Source organism: Hyla sarda, chromosome 4, assembly GCF_029499605.1.
Source record: "Hyla sarda isolate aHylSar1 chromosome 4, aHylSar1.hap1, whole genome shotgun sequence".
In the NCBI taxonomy this organism is placed as follows: Eukaryota; Metazoa; Chordata; class Amphibia; order Anura; family Hylidae; genus Hyla; species Hyla sarda.
The window spans coordinates 291,769,572-291,793,875 of record NC_079192.1 but is presented as its reverse complement, the minus strand read 5'-3'; the positions used below and the strand labels follow the sequence as shown (position 1 = coordinate 291,793,875).

General features: G+C 46.9%; 2 protein-coding genes across 4 annotated transcripts in view; one reads left to right on the top strand and one right to left on the bottom strand.

Annotated features, from left to right (window-relative positions):
* Positions 1-20,698, bottom strand: part of CDK17 (cyclin dependent kinase 17) — a 170,958-nt gene extending 150,260 nt beyond the window's left edge. The window contains exons 1-2 of one of the 3 annotated variants that reach the window (XM_056574486.1): positions 20,654-20,698; positions 10,041-10,532 (exon numbers count right to left, since the gene is read on the bottom strand). The gene's annotated coding sequence lies outside the window, so the exon portion shown is untranslated. The remainder of the gene's footprint in view (positions 1-10,040; positions 10,533-20,653) is intronic. The other 2 variants (XM_056574484.1, XM_056574485.1) reach the window with 2 other exon arrangements.
* A 65-nt stretch (positions 20,699-20,763) lies between these two features.
* Positions 20,764-24,304, top strand: part of CFAP54 (cilia and flagella associated protein 54) — a 395,393-nt gene continuing 391,852 nt past the window's right edge. Inside the window, exon 1 of the mRNA XM_056574483.1 lies at positions 20,764-21,016. Coding sequence (XP_056430458.1) covers positions 20,862-21,016 — 155 coding nt within the window. The 5' untranslated portion in view covers positions 20,764-20,861. The remainder of the gene's footprint in view (positions 21,017-24,304) is intronic.

The following is a 24,304-nucleotide window of genomic DNA, read 5'->3' as shown; positions in this document are numbered from 1 at the left end:
TAAAGCGTGTAGAATTTGTTATCTTTCAAAATGACATCAATTTCAAAATCTGCGCCTCAATGGGGTCCAGGTCTCCCTATTCCAAGCCATATATAACTATGCAATAGGAGACAAAGCTCCATTTACAACACTCAAATTCCCCCTTTGTCTATACAATAGCTGGAATAGTTGGGATAATCCCAGGGCTCAAGTCCTGCAGGAACGTGTGGGAACTGAGTTCCTGCACTTTTTCCACCACAGGATCACCATTCCCATTTGCAGGAGTCCTGCAGGACCAGCTCTTGAGTGGAAATCTTGGAAGAGTTCCCTTACTTTTTTCTCAGGACTTGAACCCTGGATAATCCATTTAACTCTTTGCACACTTTTCTCCCTGGATTATGAGCTGGTGAACTATACCGCATAGGTTATCTACTTATGACTTATCTCGGCCTCATAGTTAAACAGGTACTGTAAATACTATATATGAGTGTTTGCAAATAATTTTCTTTTAATGTGAGCGGTTAGAGATCTAGACCTCTGTCCCTCCATGAACCCACCTACTGTACAGTATAGCCATTGCCTCCTAGGCCACCACAGCGGCGGTCCAGCACAGTTCCTCCCTATTTTATTAGGATTACTAGGATTGCTAGCGCATGCACAGTGGTTCCCAGCTCTGAACCCTCCCTCTGAAGCATGCACAGTAGACCTGTCGCTGTTCTACTCTACAACTGCGAGAGAAGAGGCACTGGTTGCCTGGCTGAGTGAAAGGTGGGCTACTGAGGTAAATCTTTGAAGCCCCCAAGAAACACAAGTAGTGGGAGGCCTTCTCTACAAGTGGTAGATAATGGGAGGCCTACAAAAATTCTGATGATAATGTGACATTGCAGCTGCCAGGTGACTACCTCTGTTCACTCTATCCATAATGCTGACACTCCTTAGATAGGCAGGAATTACCTTCAACCATTCCCCTCATTTTTTTCATGTCTCCCCATCATGTCCCCACTACTGAAGGCCAGGAAACGGCTAATCTTTGTTACTAATATTGTACGGGATTGGGTACCTGCATATAAATCATCAAGTGATAAAAGAAAAGAACAAAAATCAAGAACAGGTGAAGTATTAAAAAGGAAAACGGTCAGCTTCCCCCCCCCCCCCTCACTAACCAGCGGTACTGGCTGGTAGTGCAGGGGACGCTGATCAGTTTGATCCTTATCATGCCTGTATCTGCCGCACCATTCGGCTGTAATCTTCTATTTTCGGTATATTCAAATAAAGTGACAACTGGCACTCTGACGTCAGTCCCGGGCCACAGCGCCGCCCAGCTCATTAATATTCCTCCTCTCCCTGCTCTGTAATGAAGAGAAGGGTGGAATATTGATGAGCTGGGTGGCGCTGTGGCCCAGGACTGACGTCAGAGTGCCAGTTAGCACTTTATTTGAATATACCGAAAATAGAAGATTAAGGCTGAACGGTGCGGCGGATCCAGGCATAGTAAGGATCAAACTGATCAGCATCCCCCGCACTACCAGAAAGTACCACTGGTTAGTGCAGGGGAAGAAAGCGGACAGTTTTTCTTTAAATATAAGTATTGTATGGAAAACAAAATAATTAAGAAGATTGGAATAAGCCTTTATGGAACTACAGTCAACTTTAAAAAGGTCTGTGTATGTCATGTGACCAACAAATACTATGCTGACAGGAAACAAAGGAATCGATTGCCCCTATATTCCAGGGGTAAATAATAGAAGCTGTATCCAGCATTCTTACAGCCAAAAGGACGGGGAGTCACTTTATTAACACCTACATTTTAGCTTCTCACGAACATAATGAATATGGAAACCATAGCAACCGAGGCCTTAGCACCACAATCCTAAAGATATGAAAGAACCGGGGAGTGAGTGAATAGATGTGATCCAAACCCAGTGCTGATCAACCAAACACATAGGGGGAGATTTATCAAAACCTAAGCAGAGGAAAAGTTGCCCAGTTGCCCTTAGCAACCAGTTTGCTTCTTTCCTTTTTAATGAGACCTCTGAAAAATGAAAGAAGCCATCCAACTGGTTGCTATGGGCAACTGGGCAGGTTTCCTCTGCACAGTTTTTGACAAATCTCCCCAATAGTCCACACAATATATGGCCAAACGCGAAAGCAGCTGACAAGGTATAACACACACAATGCCAAGTGCAATCGCCTTATAACTATATGGCCGGCAGGGCCTACACCACAATTACAGTCCTCAGAACAGGACCATTACATTGGGAGGTCTGCTGTCTGCACACATCTATTTCTCTATGGGCAGTACCAAACTCATATTATTGAGGTTTTGTCCCAAAAAACACAGATGTGGTTTTCTTTCAGGTTTCTAAGAGTTGGTAACAACATTCTGGATATGAGGAATTCAGATTCACTTCCACCTTCTGCTCTATTATAGGATTTCTCTTATGTATAATATAAAGCTGGCTATTTCATCAGTTCTCTCACGTGTCACTTCGGAGATCACTTTTATCAGCTCTCCAGACATTTTTTCCCCAAATTACCTACAGTTCTTAATCCTTTAGTTCTTAATCCATCCAACATGTAATAGGAGAAGAAATGAATGAGAATAGGTCCTACACATTGTCCTGTTTATAGTCTACATTGGAGGTATAACTCGGTCTTTATGCAAACCTACACTGTACACCACTGTATAGACACATAGGAGGACATTTATTAAGGGTCGTGTATCTCCAAATATAGTAAAATGCATGGGATAAATATGGTGCCAATAGACTTTTTTTTTTTTTTTTTTTCCCCATTACACTTTAAAAGGGTACTCCGATGCTTAGTGTTTGGAACAAACTGTTCCACTGGAGCGGGCGCCGGGAGATAGTGACGTCATAGTCTCGCCCCCTTATGATGTCACGCCCCGCCCCATCAATGCAAGTCTGTCACGGCTGCTCCCATAGACTTGCATTGAGGGGGCGGGGCATGACATAAGGGGCGGGACTATGATGTCACTATCTCTCGGCACCCGCTCCAGCGTTCGGAACAGTTTGTTCCCAACACTGAGCAGCGCAGTACCCCTTTAAAGCATTACTTTGTATGAATCCTGCTCTGCAACTTGCAATCGCACATCATAAACCAACCCCTGCAAAATTGAAGAAAAAACTAAAAAGTGTGTACCAAAGTAATTTTAATAAAAAACACTTCAGCAAAAATCTTTGCGCAACAGAGATATTTCTGTAACTTTTCTACACCAAAAAGGCCCCAAAACTGTTGATAAATTCCCTCTACAGTAGCCTAAACTCTTTGACAACTATTTTATATGGATGCCTTTCTATTGAATAGGGTAGTTAACAATATCATACTATATAGTTAAATATAGTATGAGGATAAATACCGGCCGGATGCGTACCAAAGCCATATTATTTCAGCATAAAATGGGTCATAGGAGTCCTAAGAATAGGTTTGTCATACACCGCAATCTCAGTGCCAGTATGTTCTAACTTTCCATTGGCCTAACAGACGTCAGAAATGCTGCGTGCTGCATAAACCTCACAACAACCTCGACCTTTACAAAGACTAAATATTATAATCTAAGGGTCTATTCGCACTGCAAAATTTCTGCTTGCGGAATTCCGCCTTAAATTAAAGCCCATAGACTTCTATGGGATTCCACACTCCGCAAGCAGAAATTCAGAAGTGTGAATGGGAGTGTGGAATTCCATAGAAGTCCATGGGCTTTAATTTAAGGCAGAATTCCGCAAGTAGAAATTCTGCCATGTGAATAGACCCTAACAATAAAGCTCTGTCCACAATATCATCGGAGGCTCAGTTGGCAGTTTTGACAAAAAGGGTGTCAAAACGATGGGCAACACACCTTATTTTAAGTTATAGGGGTCCATCGGGCTTAGTTGGTAGCCACTATTCAATGGTCTGACACTGATGTCCTGGATTCCGTTGTAACAGAAGCCATGATCGCAATGTGAACAGAACCTTACAATACATAAGATTTTTTTTCCCCCCCACATAAACATTTAACTTCAAAATGTAAAACCTGAATCTTATTTTCACACTGCAAAATACATAATGCATTCAGGTGGGAAATGCCCAGATGAATAACTATATGCTTCTAAGTGATTATTTTATTTCTATATTTACTAACACAGGCACTAAGGGTTCTGCCTTAGAATGAAGCCACATCTGCAGGCAGGGGGATATTGCTTTATTAGTGCCACAAGTCCCACAGCGTGGTAAAGCAGAGGCTCATTACTTGGATCCACAATAAATCACACAAGCCTGGCATAACAGAGGGGGTCATTCCTGAGTGAGGTAAAACAGCACCCTGGGGGCAGCTATTGCTCTTGCAGCATGGAAACATTTCAGACAGGAGCAAGCTGGTCAGTGTACATTTTGGATACAGGCACTTACTACTGTAAGGACAATAAACATTTCCTGAATAGCTTCTACTTTTTACATGAGGTTTGGAAAATGTGCTAAGACAGTTACGGTCATGTGTGTGGCACCAATTTAAAGGGGTTATCCAGGCTTTAACAACTTTTCACTGTTGTGCCTGTGCTGCCAAGTTATGTCTTCAGCATTCCTCAGTCCCTGGATGACTGTTGTCTCCAGCCTTTCCCAAAATCCTGTTTGGATTGAGACAAAAGTCTGGGGCTTGGCTTATTCTCGTCTTCCCTGACAAGCAATCCCCCTGATAACAGTACGGTGGAAATTTTTTAAATGTATTATTATTTTATTTTAATCAACTGATGCCAGAAAGTTAAACAGATTTGTAAATGACTTCTGATAATAAAAAAAAAAAAGATCTTAATCCTTCCAGTACTTATTAGCGTCTGTATACTACAGAGGAAATTCTTTTCTTTTTGGAACACAGACCTCTCTGCTGACATCTCTGTCCATAGCAGCACATGTTTGCTATGGGGATTTTCTCCTACTCTGGACAGTTCTTAAAAGGGACAGAGATGTCAGCAGAGAGCTCCGTGTTCCAAAAAAGAAAATTCCCTCTGTAGTATTCAGCAGCTAATAAGTACTGGAAGGATTAAGATTTTTAAATAAAAGTAATTTACAAATCTGTTTAACTTTGATTTAAAAAAAAAAAAAATTATAATAAATAAAGTTTTCCACCGGAGTACCCCTTTAAGCGGTCCAGCTGTACGTGCCGCCGCCGCCCCCCTGTGATCAGCTGTTTTCTCAAGCTGAACAGGATCCTGGGAAAGCGTGGGGCAACAGTCATCCAGACACTGGAGAAATGCTAAACCTGGGTGAAAGTGCTGTCAGTTTCTCTTATAGAACTAACTTAACATCACAGGGCCGATAGTAAAAAGTTGATAAAACCTGGATGACCCCTTCAAACAGTCTCCACGACAATACATAGGCACTGAATGGCCACTTTATTAGAGACCCCTGCCCTTTCACTATTGGAACTTTAAAATATAGAAATAAGACAGGTGACCTGGACTTCAGCATAAAATTAAGTGAGCAAGGCTTCTAGTGGATCAGCTTTAGTGTGAATATATATTAAGATGGGAAAAAAATGAGTTATCTGAGCAACGTTGAACAAAATCATGGTCATCTTTGCTAGACTAGCTGGAGCCAAGATATTGCTGCCAACATTAAAGGAGAACTCCAGAATATAAAAATTGTCCTCCATACTGCCGGCAGTAACAAAATTAAGATGTACATACCTTCCTTCGCTCCCGCGGGGCCTCCGGTAACCGGCTCCGGTCTCCGACGCGATCCTCTTCCTGGTTGCCGGTGGTCGGATGAATCATACTGCACTCAGCCAATCACCGGCCACAGTGAAGTCTGACTCGGCCAGCGATAGGCTGAGCGGCAGTGTGAGAACACTTCAGGACACAAAATTCTTCACTTCACCGGCACCTGCTGCTGGGGCCGAAAACGTCACACTGCCGCTCAGCCTATCGTCGGCCGAGTCGGGACTTCACTGCGGCCGGTGATTGGCTGAGTGCAGTATGACTCGCCAAACACCAGCAACCAGGAAGAGGATCGCGGCGGAGACTGGAGCCGGTTACCGGAGGCCCCGGGGGAGCGGAGGAAGGTATGTACATCTTTATTTTTTTTACTGCCGGCCGTATGTGAGGCAATTTTTATATTCTGGAGTTCTCCTTTAAGGGGCTTTCTTTAGCAATGGTGTCCAGAGTATATGGAGAATGACGTAATCAAAAAACAAACATCCAGCAAAAGGGGAACCTCTAGATGTAAACAACTCAACAAAAGTGGACAGAGTAGGGTGTAAAGAATCACTCTGAAGAATAGGCACATGTGCACATTTATCAAAACCTGTGCAGAGGACAAAATGACCAGTTTCCCATAACAACCAATTCAAGTTACTTTTATTTTGTAGAGGCTTTTTTTTTAATAAATAAAGAAGCAATCTGTCTGGTCAACTTACAGTATCACCTGCACAGGTTGTTATAAATCTCCCCCACAGTCAAGGAAACTGCAACTGGATATGACGCTGATGCTCCATCCAATGTGTTTGAAGGCACAGATAAGCTAGAACAGTAGACAACTAATACTAGTGCCACTGTAACCAAAGGGAAACAAAGAGGCAATGGCAAAGTGGGCATTAGAGCACAAAAATGGGATCACTGAGCAGGGGAAATACACTGGTTAGATGCATCTAGGCTTCTGTTGCACCATTTTGATGGGAAAAGGCCAATAATTCTGCAAAACAACTAAAGGGGTTGTTATCCTCTATCTGAGGATAGAGGATAAGTGTCAGACCGCTGGGCGCCCCCATGATCTCCTGCCCAACACACCAGTGCTCCTCCTGCACAGAGCGGGGTCGGTACAGATCCTCCATGCATCTCTATGGGAGATCTGAAGAGGTGTACTCAGGTATCTCTGGCTCTCCCATAGAGAAGCATGGAGGGGGGGTGTTGACCACAGCTCTGTGCAGGAGGAGAGCCAGGGTGCCTGGCAGGAGACCCAGTGGTCGGACCCCCGGCGATTTGACACTTGTCCCTTTGGATAGGGGATACATTTTTCTAAGCTGGACAATCCTTAAACACCTTTTGGATTTTATTCCATGAAAAACTGCTGCTGCAGGCCAAATAAAGTCCAAACAACAAAACAGGAGCCATTTAGTGTAAATAATACTTGCATTGATCAGAATAAGAACTTGGTACAAGGAGCAAGAATCGATAAACCCTTCCTGTCCGGTGTCAGGTTAAGGGTGGTGGAGGTAGCATAGTGATTTGTCCAATGTCAACAGTTAAAGAGTTTGTTTTCAGCCAAAAACACTTAAAGGGGTATTCCAGGAATTTTATTTTATTTGACTATGCTACAGGGGCTGTAAAGTTCGTGTAGTTTATAATATAGTGTCTGTACCTGTGTGTGACAGTTTTCTCACAGTTCTTCTGTGATTTTCACTCCAATATTTATTTTTACCAGCATCCAAAATGACTGTTGTCTCAGATTTTTCCCAGCTTGCAATGCGGCTGAGACCTGACTCACTAGTCAGCTGATGACAGGGAGCCTGTCTGCTTCAATCGGTGGTGGGATCGCTTGGTGGGAGAGATCAATCTGCAACTAACGGAACAACTGTAGGCACCCTGATTGAAAACCATGGGTCTTTGAATGGATGCAGCTCATTTATGTTTCAGTGGGTGGGGTGGCTGATGTGTGGGAGGGAGGAAGATAGAATTGTGGAATTTGTAGGCAAAAGAAGAAAAGTCAAACAGGAAATACCAGTTCACAAAAAGCTAGCCACAGTGTTATGGTAATCTCATAACATAGCCATTTAGCCCCAAGACAAGCACAGATCCTTCCTAAGCATGTCCATTACGGTCTGCCAGGTATGTACTAAAATCACATTATGGTGGATAACCCCTTTAACCCTATCAACAGGATAGGGGATAAGTGTCTGATCAGGGGGGTCCCAGTGGTGAGAAGTACCCAGGTACAGAAACGAAAGGATGATGTGGGGTCTGCAGCCCCAGGACGTGCAGAGAGCTGGGGCCTGTTCTGGAGACCAAAAGGGGGTCCCAGCGGTCATACACCTCCCCCTATCCTGTGGATAGGGGATAAGTTGTTTTTGGCTGGATAACCCCTTTAAAAGGGTGGTGGAAGTAGCACAGTAATGCAGAGAAATATCGAAAATGAGTTTCCACATAAGAAAAAATAATCTGTAAAGGAGTTTGGCAGCCTCATGGTCAGGTCGGATGACATTCATCTGATGTGTATGGCCACCTTTACACTACAGATGATGCGGACATTACCTGGGAGAATGTTATTGCAGGATTCCGCAGAGGGGTAATGTAGTATCAAATACACTAAAATATCCATACAGAAAGGCCATTCTGAATGTAGTCACATATACGATCACTCCAATCCTTCCACCATTGATACGTACACTTTATTAATAAGGGATAGAAGCATTACATCTCATGGCAGAGAACGGTACGTCACCATTGTTCCCAACTAGCACCAATTCCTCACATTGTTTTCTTTCAATCACATTCCCATCCCCCTGCAGGAGGGTTTCATCCGCCGCTGCTGTAGATAAATAATGCCTGCTGTGCTGAGAGGTTTCCCTGCCATCTATAGAGTAGTCACTGGTGTTTTCCATCGGGGTTTACCCAAGCACAGGGTGACGGGCTTAGATAAAGCTCATCCCACATCTTCTATGCTGTAACCAGACATGGATCTATGGAACACACATGTACAGTCTGTCATCCACCACATACAAGGATTCCGAGATGCCAAGCTGCGCACATCCTGCTTGGCGCTGATTTATTTATGATCTGATGGGACATTTAATGACGGCTTCTGTATTTGTGACCAGATGCCAACACATCAACTGCATCGGAATTGGCACAAAACACTGAGTCACTTGTTTCAATATTGGTTTAACTGTCACTGTTGTTGTATAGACTAAGGTCTTTAGGAACCTACGTATATTGGGTACTAGGTATGTAACAGGGACTTTCTGCTAATATACGGGCACTTTTATAAACACGATAGATTCGGTAAACTGTAAAGTGATGACTAGAGAAGGACTTTGCTTACGCAGCGCCCAGATGACTCCCGCCAGTCAGGGTGTGAATGAGAAAAATGGTAATTCTTAGGGGATTGCCTTACGTAAGGGTTCCCCAATAACTTACTGACTCAATGTTACAACCAGGGTGCCTCCAGATGATGCAAAACTACAACTCCCAGCATGCCTGGACAGCCTTTGGCTGTCCAGGCATGCTGGGAGTTGTAGTTTTGCAACACTTGGAGGCACCCTGGTTGGGAAACACTGTACTGACTGCTTCAATAAAGGGGCTGCCGCCGCACTAGTAAACCCCATGGACCCTTTTGATCAGTACCTGGATAGGGCTCTGGTCACATAAATGGGTCATTCTGCATTTCTCGTCACAGAACCACACAGAGGAAAGAATCCAAAGAGTCCACCATGTTCTGCTATAGGGATTGGGGTGACCCAGAGATTCCCACCACTTACTATAGCAGTGATCTTAATAAAGCAAACCCTCCTAGGCTGGCATTGGCCACAGAGATGTGCCCTATAGATTGTGGGAACCCTAGATCATAAGAATATTCCCAATATCCTGCCATCTGCTCCAGTTACGTAATAAAGCCGTTCTCATCTCATCCACCATAGAGTGCGAATGGAAGGGTATCCTGTCCTATGACACTATGGCAGTATTTCCCAGCCAGAGCACCTCCAGCTGTTGCAAAACTACAACTCCCAGCATGCCCGGACAGCCTTCGGCTGTCCGGGCATGCTGGGAGTTGTAGTTTTGCAACAGCAGTTGGCACTCTGGTTGGAAAACATAGCACTATGGTAAGAGGCTGCCAGTCCAGTGCTGGTGCCACCAAAACAACCAGGGCATCTAGAGTGACATGGTAGGTATGTGGCATCACAATCCCCTGGTGCCAACACATTGCTGGAAACTTACAAAGGCTGAGGTGTCCTCCCATGTCCAGCACACACAGTGTTAATAGAGCCCTATACACACAGCTCAGCCCGCTCTCTCTAACAATGCAGCAGGAAGAGCGCCCCCCGCAGGTCACACACACGGGGCAGTACTCACCGCTCTCGCTGTCTCTCTCACAGATGTGGCGCCCACTGAAGGCCGGATCCAGCCGTATACGCGGGGGGTCTTCCTGCGCTGATCTGCTCGGCGTCCACTATGGTTGCAGGCAGTATGGAGTCATGACCCCAGCACTTCACCGGGCTCCACACACAACATGGCTTCCGAGGGGCACTGCTATACCGGTACCGGGGGACTACACCTTCCTAACTATAGCAAATAGTCCAGCTGCACGGACGGAAGAGCCGCAACTGACGCCCCTCTGGTTCCCTGGCCGACAAGGCTGACGTATCCGGCGGATTACACTACCCGGACACGATCTTGCTACAGCTCGCTTTTTTTCTTTTTTTGAACGCAGCAACAGCGGCTCCGCCCCCGGCCTGGTAACCGAGTGAGGAGGAGGAGGCGCTGCTTGTAGCATCCGAGCGCCCCCTCGTGTATGTAGACTCGTATTGCAGGTAATGTCCATTACCCTACAATCTCTGCTGTGTCCTGGATAGTAAAATAGGACAGTGGATGTCACTGGTTACTGGAGGATCTTTAGCAACATAACACACGCTTCATCTATTATACATGAATAAAAGTTATGATCGGGTGGGTTACTGGGTGCAGGTACTTCGGTTTCTTTAAAAAAAAAAAATGTAAATCTAATTTTTATTGAGTTTTTCAAATTAAACTTAACAGGAAAAGGTTACAGAGGCTTTCCTAAGCGCACAAGTTACCTCTAAACGAAATAAGAGGCACGCAGGCCAATAAGCATATATATTAAAGGCATAAAAGAGATGTGTACATACATCCTTAGGTCTTAGAAGAAAACTAGATTTCCAGAAAAAGACGAAAAGGGTGATGGGGATCATAGGCGTGCGCAGCCTATTGCATTAGGGTGTTCACCCTAAAGCACAAACTCACGTCGCGTGCGTGTGTATGTGTATATATATATATATATATATATATATATATATATACACACACACACACAAATACACATAGTTAGTATACTTCCACCACATTAGGTGCAGTACAGTTCCCCCCACATTAGGTAGGTGCAGTACAGTTCCCCCACATTAGGTGCAGTACAGTTCCCCCACATTAGGTGCAGCACAGTTCCCCCCACATTAGGTGCAGTACAGTTCCCCACATTAGGTGCAGTATAGTTCCCCCACACTAGGTGCAGTACAGTTCCCCCACATTAGGTGCAGCACAGTTCCCCCACATTAGGTGCAGTACAGTTCCCCCACATTAGGTGCAGTACAGTTCCCCCACATTAGGTGCAGCACAGTTCCCCCACATTAGGTGCAGTACAGTTATCCCACATTAGTTGCAGTACAGTTCCCCCACGTTAGCTACAGTACAGTTCCCCCACGTTAGGTGCCGTACAGTTCCCCCAGATTAGGTGCAGTACAGTTCCCCCACATTAGGTGCAGTACAGTTCCCTCACATTAGGTGCAGTACAGTTCTCCCACATTAGGTGCAGTCTAGTTCCCCACATTAGGAGCTGTACAGTTCCCCCACATTAGGATGTAGTCCCCCCACATTAGGTGCAGTATAGTTCCCCACAGACATACAGCCTTCAGCCATATACAGTGTATGGCTGGAGGCTGTATGTCTGTGTGCTGCCCCACTTCAGTGTTCCGACCACCGCTCCTCCGGTCCAAGGTTACAATCTACTGCTATGGCCTATAGGCCATAGCAGTAGGTCCCGGGACTGGAGGAGCCGTGGTCGGAACACCAAACACCAAAATGACGTTCAACTTACCATGCGCACGTGTCCTCCTCCTTGATGCGCCTCTCCTCCGTTCCTATGGTCGCACGTACAGTGACGTCCCTGCGTGCGCTACCTCCTGGCGGCCCCTGCGTTTTTACAATTAACGCAGGGCCGCAGAAAGGTGGGACATCCTTGTGTCCCGAATGTGACGGGGGCGATTAGGGTGTGCCCAGGCACACCAGGCACACCCCGTGCGCACGCCAATGATGGGGATTAAGGAAATAGAAAGTAGAATGGAGAAGAGAGAACATGTAAGTAAAGGACTCAGGGAGAGGGGGGAGGAAGAGGAGAAAGGTAGAGAAAGAGAGGCGGGAGGAAGGGGGGTTTCAAAGAGAGAAAGTAGGGATTGTAGAACTGGGCGCAACCCAATCCATAAACCTAGGAGAGGCATGCGCAACTATATACACTGCTCAAAAAAATAAAGGGAACACTTAAACAACACAATGTAACTCCAAGTCAATCACACTTCTGTGAAATCACACTGTCCACTCAGAAAGAAACACTGATTGACAATTAATTTCACATGCTGTTGTGCAAATGGAACAGACAACAGGTGGAAATTATAGGCAAGTAGCAAGACACCCCCAATAAAGGAGTGGTTCTGTAGGTAGTGACCACAGACCACTTCTCAGTTCCTATGCTTCCTGGCTGATGTTTTGGTCACTTTTGAATGCTGGCGGTGCTTTCACTCTAGTTGTAGAATGAGATGGAGTCTACAACCCACACAACTGGCTCAGGTAGTGCATCTCATCCAGGATGGCACATCAATGCGAGCTGTGGCAAGAAGGTTTGCTGTGTCTGTCAGTGTAGTGTCCAGAGCATGGAGGCGCTACCAGGAGACAGGCCAGTACATCAGGAGACGTGGAGACTGTAGGAGGGCAACAACCCAGCAAAAGGACCACTACCTCCGCCTTTGTGCAAGGAGGAGCAGGAGGAGCACTGCCAGAGCCCTGCAAAATGACCTCCAGCAGGCCACAAATGTGCATGTGTCCACTCAAACAGTCAGAAACAGACTCCATGAGGATGGTATGAGGGCCCTACGTCCAAAGGTGGGGGTTTTGCTTACAGCCCAACACCGTGCAGGACGTTTGGCATTTGCCAGAGAACACCAAGATTGGCAAATTCGCCACTGGCGCCCTGTGCTCTTCACAGATGAAAGCAGGTTCACACTGAGCACGTGTGACAGACGTGACAGAGTCTGGAGACGCCATGGAGAACGTTCTGCTGCCTGCAACATCCTCCAGCATGACCGCTTTGGCGGTGGGTCAGTAATGGTGTAGGTGGCATTTCTTTGGGGGCCACACAGCCCTCCATGTGCTTGCCAGAGGTAGCCTGACTGCCATGAGGTACAGAGGTGAGATCCTCAGAACTCTTGTCAGACCATATACTGGTGCGGTTGGCCCCAGGTTCCTCCTAATGCAAGACAATGCTAGACCTCATGTGGCTGGAGTGTGTCAGCAGTTCCTGCAAGAGGAAGGTAGCTTTAGTCCAGGTCTAGGAGGACATGCCTCAGGAGACTGCCACCTCATCAGGAGCATGCCCAGGCTTTGTAGGGAGGTCATATGGGCATGTGGAGGCCACACACACTACTGAGCCTCATTTTGACTTGTTTTAAGGACATTACATGGTTGAATAGAGTATTCTAATATGCAGTTTCCAAATCTGAGAACATAATAGATAGAAGAAAGGACAATAATAATATACTGAATATTAAAGGCTAGTATAGGAGTCATAGAGAAAGAAAAATTGGATTTGGATATATACAATACATTATTAAAGGGACACGTCCGAATAACCTGATCAGTTAGGAGGAAAAGAGAGGGGGCAATAATGATGTTCAGGGTATGGAGAGGGATGAGGGAGATGGGGGAGTTGGAGAAGGAATTGAGAAGTATTTTTTCCAGGGGGACCAAATCGTGTGGAAAGTATCATGTTTTCTCATCTCTCAGCTGGCCCATTCCTCCATTCTGCAAATATGTCTAACCAGGCAGAGATTCTCGTAGCGTCTTGAAATCCTCAATTGACGGGTATGAGAAGATTGGCAGCCGTTAGCATGGTAGTAGTCAGGTCAGCTTTTTTTGGTGAAAAAAGGGGGATGGTGCCCAGAGTAGGAGAAGGGGTGCAAACAATGGGACTTTTTGTTTGGTGACTGTTTCGATTATAGAAAGGACCTCTGAACAGTATGATTGAATTTTGGGACAGGTGAGTCAGATATCAGGTACTTCAGTTTCTCAGAGGTTTTAAAAGAGCTCACACAGAGAATATTAACCCATATATGGTCTGGGGGTCCAGGCTTTTTCAGCCGTACAACTAGCTTTAGTGGGGTGTGACAGCAGCATTTTTGTGGCATTTTTCCAAAATAGTGTGTTTCAGTACATTTGTTTTTCTTATTTAGGCTGTTTTTTTTCTTTTTTTTTGCAAACTGCCACTGCAGTTTTTGAGCAAATTTTCTTTGTATTTCCCATTCCTTCTTAATAAATTTATGACTCTGGCTCAAAAACTGCAGTGGCAGTTTACAAAAAAAGCTGTGTGGAAACCTAGCCTTACAAGTCATCATTCTTTTTCTTTTTTTTTTTTTTTATTAAACTGTAAATTTTTATTAAAGTTTTATAAAAAAAGGAGAAACAACAAATCCAACAGCCAATGAGGGATAGCAATACCACAGAACAATGAAGATACATAATGCAGTTATATCAAAATAAATCCAAAAGACATAGTACATCAATCAATAGGGGAGGAGAAAAGACAAATCACAGACAATACGGGAACCAGGGGGAGACAAGGAAAACGGAAGGAAAGAAGAAGAGAGAGAAAGAGTAAAGAATAGGGGGGGAGGGGTAGGTCAGGGAGGCCAACTGTCAGAGAACCTATCCCAGGGATCCCATGTAGATAGAAACTTCGGAATGGTGTTGTTTAGAGAGGCCGTTAGGTACTCAAGGGAGCGAATCTCACGTATCCTAGCTAATAGATCGTCCTCTGACAGGGGGAGGGGCCGCTTTCAATTCTTAGCAATAAGGGTCTTGGCCGCCAGAGCAATGTATAGAAAGAGCTTAAACTGTGTCTTAGATAGAACCCTGGTTGACAAGTATAAGAGGAAGACCAAGGGATCGGAGGGGACCACCACTCCCAAAACCATGTGGACCAACCTCCCCACCAGGGCCCAGAAGGGAACTATCAAAGGGCATGACCAAAAGATGTGAAAGACAGTCCCAAAAACCCACCCCACAGCGCCAGCACTGCAGGGGGATGTTGGGATTCAGTCTGTTAAGCAACACTGGAGTATGATACCAACCCATGAGCATCTTAAACTGCGTCTCTTTGTAGGCCGTGCAAATGGAGGCCCTGGACGCCCGTTCCCATATCAGTTGCCACTGGGGGAGAGTGATGGGGGAACCCAGGGCCTCCTCCCAACTAGTCATGTATTAATGTGAGGGGGAGGGCTATCAGGAGGAGACAGCAGGAAAGAATATATGCTAGAGAGAAGTCCTCTTGTCTGAGGACCACCCCTACACAGCCTCTCGAAACCCGTGGGTAAGGAGACGGTCAATGAGGCTTGCTTAGAGGAGAGGTAGTGACGAAGCTGCATGTAGTGGTCTTCCTCAGAGGTGGGTAGAGCCCAGCGAGAGGCCAAGCTAGCAAAATAGGGAAAAGACCGAGTACGGGGGTCAACGACATTCGCCCAACAAAAAAGTCCCCGATAGCCCCATTCATGTACTGTAGCAGAGGTCAGACCGGGAGGAAAGTCTGGGTGGTATAAAAAAAACTGAAGAGAGGTATAAGAGGAGAGGAGACTGAAGCACCTAACAGTATGACCAGACATAACGGGAGAGGAGAGGGCCCAGGAGAGTACAGGTAGGGGAGGGGAGAGGGCTCGACCACAAGAAAGAGTTAGGATGAATATGGGCCAACCACAACTTTTCCAACTCCATCCATTTACTGTAAGCATGGTACGTAGACCAGGCCACCAGGTGACGAAGATGAGCTGCCCAATAGTACATAGTGACATCCGGGATGCCCAACCCCTCAGCGGAGCGACCGGCCAGCATCACAGACATTGGGAGATGGTGGCATTTGGCATCCCAGATAAACCGAAAAACAGCCAACTGAAAAGAGCATAGCACTGTGAGGGGGACCCGAACCGGTAGGGTCTCAAAAAAGTAGAGCAACTTCGGGAGGATTGTCATTTTTACTGCAGCGATACGCCCAAAAAAAGAGAAATTGCATTCTCCAATGATCCATCAATGCACACAGCTCATGGAAAAGATTAGAATAGTTAACAGAGTACAGGGAGGCATAGCTAGGGGAGAGCAGTATCCCTAGATAGGGGATGGGCGAAGGAGACCAGCGATAAGAGTAGTTCGATTGCCGGAAGGAGGTCAGCCAGGGAGGGAGATTAAGGGGCATAGCCTCAGATTTAGAGAGGTTGACTTTGTAGCCAGAAACAAGATCAAAGTTGTGGAGAAGCTTATACAGAGAAGAAGGAGAGGCCGGAAGAAGAGTCATCTGACGTGAAACGTTGCCAGTCCCTGCACCTGCTCCTACTCTCCCCTCCCTCCACCATGCTGTAACGTGTCCTCTTTTTGTTCATTTTGCACTGATGCCGGAATAAATCACATTTGCTACAGACGTCCTATGGGTGAGTTGCCGTGTCTTATTATCCTTTTCTCTGTTGGACTTATACAGAGAAGGCAAGGACAGAAGGGGGTAAGTAAGAGTGAGCAAGATATCATCAGAAAAAAGGCAGAGTTTAAAGGCCCTACCGTGGAGGGAAACCCCCGAGATGTTTGGATCCCCCCCGATCAAGGTGGCAAGGTGTTCTATGCAAAAGGCAAAGATCAAGGGGGATAACGGACAACCCTGTCTGGTACCATTATGTAGAGTAAAATTAGGAGAGGAGGCAGAAGGGAGTTTAAGGGAGGCAGTGGGAGAGGAATAGAGACCCTGCAGAGCCATAAGAAAATTACCTGAGATCCCAAATTTTCGCAAGGTAGCAAGCATGAATGGCCAACCCAGCCTATCAAAGGCCTTTTCAGCATCCAAGCTTAGGACTAGGGCCTGCTCCGATCTCCGATGGACCACATCAATAAGATCTACCACTCCTCTCGTGTTGTCTCCCCCTGGCGGCAGGGAATAAAGCCAACCTGGTCTTTGTGAACAAGAGAAGGCATAAAACGACAGAGACGGTTCGCCAGAACCTTAGAGTTTCAGATCTGAGTTGAGGAGGGCAATAGGCCAATAACTGGAACAGTCATGAGGGTCTTTACCGGGCTTGGGGATCAAGGTAATCAAAGAATGAAGAAAGGTTTGAGGGATACCCTCACCCCTCCCCAAGAATGTGTTGAACAAAGAGACCAAACGAGGGAGGAGAGAAGATGAATAGGTTTTATAGTATAGGTAAGTAAAACCATCAGGTCCCGGAGAGTGGCCCGCAGGGAGAGATTTGAGAACCTCTGAGAGCTCCTCAAGAGTGATGGGGCGTTCAATGAATCCCTATCGGCCCCAGAAAGAGCCGGGAGGCTACAGTTGGAAAGAAAGGAGTTAAGCACTGCGGAGGGAGTGGGAGCTGAGGGAGCGTACAGGACCCGGCGAGGCAGGCGGGGAGGCCGGGGCCTAGGAGGAGGCCTGGGAAAGGTACCGGGTGATGGTTCTGGACCTGAGCAAAGGGGTCAGCCAGGTGGTTGACATCTTCCTGCGGCGGCAGGTGCCCCTCGGCATCAGGGAAACCACTGTGGGAGCGTATTTAGAGCATTTATGGCCTCAGGGGTGTAGGAGCTCCACAGCTAGGCAGCCATCTTAGTCCACGGCAAGCCATGCCCCCTTACAAGTCATCATTCTTTGATCATGTGATTTAAGAATTTCCAGGTTCAGACTAAGGAATTTCTGCCTGCAATTCCGCTTTGAAATTGCAGGCAGAAATTCTGCTTACTATGTAGTATTATGCTAGTGAATGGGTTTTTTGTTCACTAATTAACACCTCTGAATTTTTGAAGCGGAATTTGTGAAGGGAAAATTTCTCATTCTTCAGGTGGATATACTTGCGGAACACCTGTTCGCCCCTGGCCTGCTCGTAGCGGCAATCTGCCAATACGAGCAGCCACACAGGGGGCCTGCGAGTCGCCGAGTCCACTCAGACATTGCGGAGCTATCGCGATGCCTGAGTACATTCGCCGACTTGCAGGCCCCCTGTGTGGCTGCTCGTAGAGGCGGATGGCCACGTCCACCAGCATGTACAGTCTCTCAGTGCATGCTGGGAGTTGTAACACAAACTCTGTTTCACAACCAATGTGTCTCCAGCTGTTGCAAAACTGCAACACTCAGCATGCATTGACAGTCAAAGCGCTGAGAGTTGTAGTTTTGCAACAGCTAGAGGTACACTGCTGCAACTCCCAGCATGCCCTTTGGTAGTCTGTGCATGCTGGGAGTTGTAGTTATGCAACAGCTGCAGGGCCGGCGTTAAGGCAGGGCAAACCGGGCAATTGCCCAGGGCCCCCTGCGGGCTGCTAAGTGGCGGATCCAAGGGGGGGGGGGATCCGCCACTGAGCAGCCCACTCGGGGCCCCCTGTTACATTCGGGACATCCCTGTGTCCCCAAAGATCTTTTCGGGACACAAGGATGTTCCGGTTACCTTTCTGCGGCCCCAGGTTCACTTTAAAAACGCAGGGGCTGCTGGTAGGTAGCACACACAGGGATGTCTCTGAGGTCACGTGCGTGCGCCCATAGGAGTAGAGGAGCGGAGTATCGAGGAGGAGGACGCACGCTGGCCGGCATGGTAAGTTACCAGCACGTCCGAACTTGGACCTGAGGAAGGAGGGAGCCCCTCCGAAACGTGTAGTCCTTATGTATTACCACTTTTTATGATCGCAATAAAAAGTTTGATACGAAGCTACCCCCAACTCCCGTGTCATCACGCCGCCGGTGTAGCGCTCTCAGTGCCGAAGTCGGTTTTCTACTGGAAGAATAAGGGAACCCCTGCCAGGATTCCCTTCCTCCACATCTGTATCCCTACCTAATGTGGGTAACATACTGCCAACCTAATGTGGGGGAGGGGGACTATACTGCCAACCTAATGTGGGAAACTATACTGCCAACCTAATGTGGGGGGTTCTATACTGCCAACCTAATGTGGGGGAACTATGCTGCCAACCTAATGTGGGGGGTTCTATACTGCCAACCTAATGTGGGGGAACTATGCTGCCAACCTAATGTGGGGGGAACTATACAAAATTGTACTATTCTTATCCCTATAACTCTTTAATTTTTCTGTATATGGGGATGTATGAGGGTCATTTTTGTGCTGTGATTTGTAGTTTTTATCGGTACCATTTTTATTTTGATGGGACTTTTCAATAGCTTTTTAGTTAGTTTTTTATTGTATTTGAAGTAACCAAAATGTGCAAATCTGGTTAGTGCACTATTACGACTTTTGGGGCCCCAGGGCCACGCTAAGCCTAAAACCGGCCCTGAACAGCTGGATGCACACTTTTTCATAGAAACAATGTGCCTCCAGCTGTTGCAAAACTACAGCTCCCAGCATGCCCTTTGGCTGTGCATGCTGAGAGTTGTTGCTAAGCATCTGCAGGAGGTGAACAGGCCTCACCTCCTGCTGTATCTTGCTGCCGGAACCACCGCCACTGCTGCCTCCGCTCCAACCGCCGGGACTGCCGCCGCTCCTGAGGGGACCCCCGCCGGGCCAGGGAGAGGTAGGAGACCCCTACTGGCCCGATCACCGCCCAGCAGGGCAGTGATTGATCAGTCGTTCTGACCGATCAATCACGTGATCCTTAGGTGGAACACGTGTCACCTCACTCCTGCTGGGTAAGGGTGAATGGGGCTGTCTCAGAAAGCCCCATTCACCCTTTTTTTCTGGGTTACCAGAGACCCGATTGACCCGGAATTGCAGCAAATCGCCGGTCTGAATAGACCAGCGATTCGCGGCGATCGCCGACATAGGGGACCCCCCCCCAGGGACCGAATTTCCCACGGAGGTACAGGTATGCCCTGGGTCCTAAAGTACCAAGGAGCCAGGGCGTACCCATACGCCCTGGATACTTAAGGGGTTAAAGAATAACTCCGGCATGTAATAACTTATTCCCTCTCTTATCCTACCCCAGTGGTCAGACCCCCCCGCGATCTCCCGAATGGCGCCCAGCTCCCTGCATGAAACAAGTATTTTTGGACCACAGCACGAAGCTGCGTCCGACACGCCCCCTCCATGCAGTTCTCTGGCAGAGCCGGAGATTGCCGAAAGCAGCTCTCCGGCTCTCCCATAGAGCTGCATGGTGGGGAAGTGTCGGCCAGTTGAAAATGCTCATTTCATGCAGGGAGCCGGGGAGCCATTCGGGAGATCTCAGTGGGCCACAGCAGTCGGACCCCCCAGATCTAACATTTATCCCCTATCCTTAGGATAGGGGACAAGTTGTTACATCAGTTATCCTTTAACTTCAGTGGGTTGGAAAATACGCAGCAGCAAAATATGGCACACGTGACCCTACCCGTAAGTTGTTTTTCATGACAGTTACGCTTAAAAGCGGATATCCAGAAAGAGATAAGCAGAGCAAATTTCTTCCAAAAACAGCACCACTCTTGTACCCAGGTTGTGTGTGGTATTACAACTAGGCTCCATTCACTTCAATGTAACTGAGCTGCAATACCACATACAACCTGAGGACTGAAGTGATGCTGGTTTTGGCAAAAAAAAATTAGCTCTGTTCGTCTAATCCTGAATAACTCCTTTTACTGAGATAAATAGATGTTTTTCTGAAATTTGTCAACAATGAAGTATATGCATCTGTCCAGCTCCTGAAAGCAGTAATAAGCCGTGAGGCCATATTAATAATCGGAAAAATACGGGTCACGCTACAGTCTCTTCAAACTGCTACACGGCTTAGCAAGCAACAGATTTTTTTTTTTTTGAACGCGTGACGTCATGCGCTGCGTACGCCTGCACGTGGCGCTCGTTGTGGGAGCCGCTCTGTGCGTCGTTCCTATGGAGACGGTCTCCTAGCTGCAGCTTCTGGTGTTTACCTGCTCATGCCATATCGGAATTGATAGACAACATGGAGCCGCTGCCGGCCTCTTTCTATGGTGATATAGACAGCAAGAACCCGGTTATATCGACGTTCGAAAATGAAGTCAGGGAGTTTCTTGGATTTATGAGAAAACTGCAGCGAGCTCCCCCCGGAGAAGCCCACCAGCAGGACCACAGGAGGGGGTAACATGTGGTGGTGTAATGTGTGTTGTAATGGAGAGTGTGGAAGCCCAAGCTGTCTCCTAGAATGGTATCCCCCACCCTTCAGCTGCTGCAAACTACAACTCCCATCATGCCCTGACAGCCTGCGGCTGTCAGGGCATGATGGGAGTTGTAGTTTGCAGCAGCTAGACAGCTATCCTAGCATTCCCTGAGTTGTATCACCACAGCTTGGCTTCCCTATATTAATAGATGTAGAATACAAACCAAACATCTAACAACAGAAGAAATGTTTTTGGCCATAAAGTGTGTGTGTGTATATATATATATATATATATATACGGGTCAAGTCCTGGAAAAAAAAGTGAGGGAACTCTTCCACATAAGGGCTGGGACTCCTGCTAATGGGAATGGCGTTCCTGCTGTGTAGAAACACGTGTTTTTGCAGGACTTGAGCACTGTATGTGTGTGTGTGTGTGTATATATATATATATATATATATATATATATATATATATGATATCCCTGTGCACTGAACCATGACGCCAGTCACCGATCTATCACTATGGTCCGGTTATAAGGCACCATAAAGATCAGAACAGCTGCTGTGCATGTCACGTCTTTTTCTCCCGCTATTATAATGGGACTTATAACGGACTTAAGAGGAATCCCATTCAAGTCAATGAGATCCTCTTTGCCCACAGGGGTGTGGAAATTTTATTAAAAAAAAGTAGTTGTCCACAGGACTAAAATGGAGCAAAATCTACTTGTCCCTCAAGTCAAGGTGGTGACTCTTGAATGTACAGAGCTTGGATTTAGTTTTTAGACCCCAAGGGTCTATTCACACGTACAGTATCCTGCACATATTGGAAGCAGCAGATTTGAAGCTGTGTTCAGTCATTTAGTTTACATTGAAATCTGCAGCATTTAATTTGTTCAAGATACTGTATGTGTGCAGACATCCTAAGGGTAGGGTCACACATATTTCATGCTGCAGAAAATCCACTGCGAATTCTGCTGCGAGCATTTGTCACCTAAAATCTGCTATGGAAGTAAGCTTTGACCCTATCAGCTGGCCTGTGCGTTACTGTCACTAGAGGAAGAGAGCTTGCTCTACTGACTAACATTGGCACACTGGGACCAGCCTCCAAACTTTATTGTACACACAGGGTTGCAACAGTGTAGCCAAAAAGCCAGTGACGTCTGGGAGAGAGGCATGACGCCGCAGCGGCTTTTAGCTGACAGATACTCGTAGCAGCATCTGCCACAGATTTCCCGCAGCGTGAAAAATGCTGTGGGTGCAGTATGTGAGACCCTACCCTAAAGAAACATAAATTTTTTTTTTACATATATAATCCACTTTGCTATGAAGCATATCTATGAATACGCTCCATGATAGTTTTTTTTTTTTTTTAAAGCAAAATTAACATCTACTTGCTCCCCCACCGCTCCCCTACCACTCCCCGGGTGCCTCCATTGTCCTGCTGCTGTCCCCAGTGTACTCCTCTTCTGGGGTCCGGGTAGCAGCATCTGCAGCAGATTTCCTGCAGCGTGAAAGTGTGACCCTACCCTAAAGAACCATAAAAAAAAAATGTTTTACATATATAATCCACTTTATTGTGAAGAATATCTATGCATATACTCCATGATAGGGTTTTATTAAAGGAGAACTACGGGATTGAAAGATTTATCCCCTATCCTAAGGATAGGGGATAAGTTTCAGATGGCTGGGGGTCCGACCGCTGGGGCCCCCCGCGATCTCCCGTACGGGGTCCCGACTCTCTGGTTAGAGAGGGCGTGTTGACCATCGCACGAAGCAGCGGCCGACACACCCCCTCCATACACTGCCATGGGAGAGCCAGAAATTGCCGAAGGCAGCGCTTCGGCTCTCCCATAGCAGTAAATGGAGGGCGCGTGTCAGCCGCCGCCTCGTACGGTGGTCGACACGCGCTCTCTATGCAGAGAGCCGCGGCCCCGTATGGGAGATCGTGCGGGGCCCCAGCGGTCGGACCCCCCGCGATCTGAAACTTATCCCCTATCCTTAGGATAGGGTATAAAATTTTCAATCCCGTAGTTCTCCTTTAAGCAAAATTCCCATTTTATCAGGTATCTAAGAAACAAATAAAAAATAAACATCTACTTACTCCCACTGCTCCCCTGGTGCCTCCGTTGTCCTGCTGCTGTACCCATGCGCTCCTGTTCTGGGTGGTCAATACATCATGCTGTGGTTCAGCAGATCAGTTGCCACAGCGATGTCCCACCTGGCCAGTGATCTGAAAATTGGATGGGATATATATGTTTAGAAACAGGCACTATCCCCACTTAAATGGCCTGAATGTAATCAACTACTGACTAGGGGTGTGAATCGCCAAGAATTTGGCGATACGATTCGAATCGTGATACCAGTGTGGCGATTCGATATATCCCGATATATCGCGATACCGTCTAGGTGACGATACATCGCAATATATCCCGATACATCGCCCACCTGGGAGCATTCACAGATCCCTTTAGACGACGCTGTCAGCTTTGACAGCGGCGATCTAGTACTCCAACGCGGACTTTTCTCATTTTATCCCGTCCGGGCTGCAAAATAAAAAAAAAACACACTTTCTCTTACCTGCCAACGAGCCCCCGGAGCTCCGGTACAGGTGTTTGGTCCCCAGGCTGTATTCTTCTTACTTCCTATTAGCCCGGCATGGTGATAGGCTGAAGCTCCGTTTGACGTGCCGGGCTAATAGGAATAGGCTAATAGGAAGTAAGAAGAATACAGCAGGGGACCGAACACCTGTAATGGAGTGTACCGGAGCTCCGGGGGCTCGTTGGCAGATAAGAGAAAGTTTATTTTTTTTATTTTGCAGCCTGTACGGGATGAAATGAGAAAAGTGCGCGCCGGACTACTCCTTTAATAGCCAGCCGCGGCGATCACCGCATGCTGGCTATTAGCGGCGGCCCCCGGCTACTGAGAACAGCCGGGGGCTGCAGAGTATGGAGCGGGCACGAGTCGGAGCCCGCTCCCTACACCCATAGCGCCGCCGCGTCAGATCCGTCCTGCTCGGCTCCACAAATGTGGAACTTGTATCTCCTGATGCCCGGGACATGCTGTTCCGGGCATCAGGAGATACAAATTCCACATCCCTAAAAGAATCGATTCAAAAATATTTTGAATCGATTCAGCATCGCCAAGTGAAAAAATCGCGATAATCGCGCGAATCAATTTTTTCTTACATCCCTACTACTGACTACATGGCTACATTCTTAAAGGGGTAGTCCAGTGGTGAAAAACGTATTCCCTATCCTAAGGATAGGGGA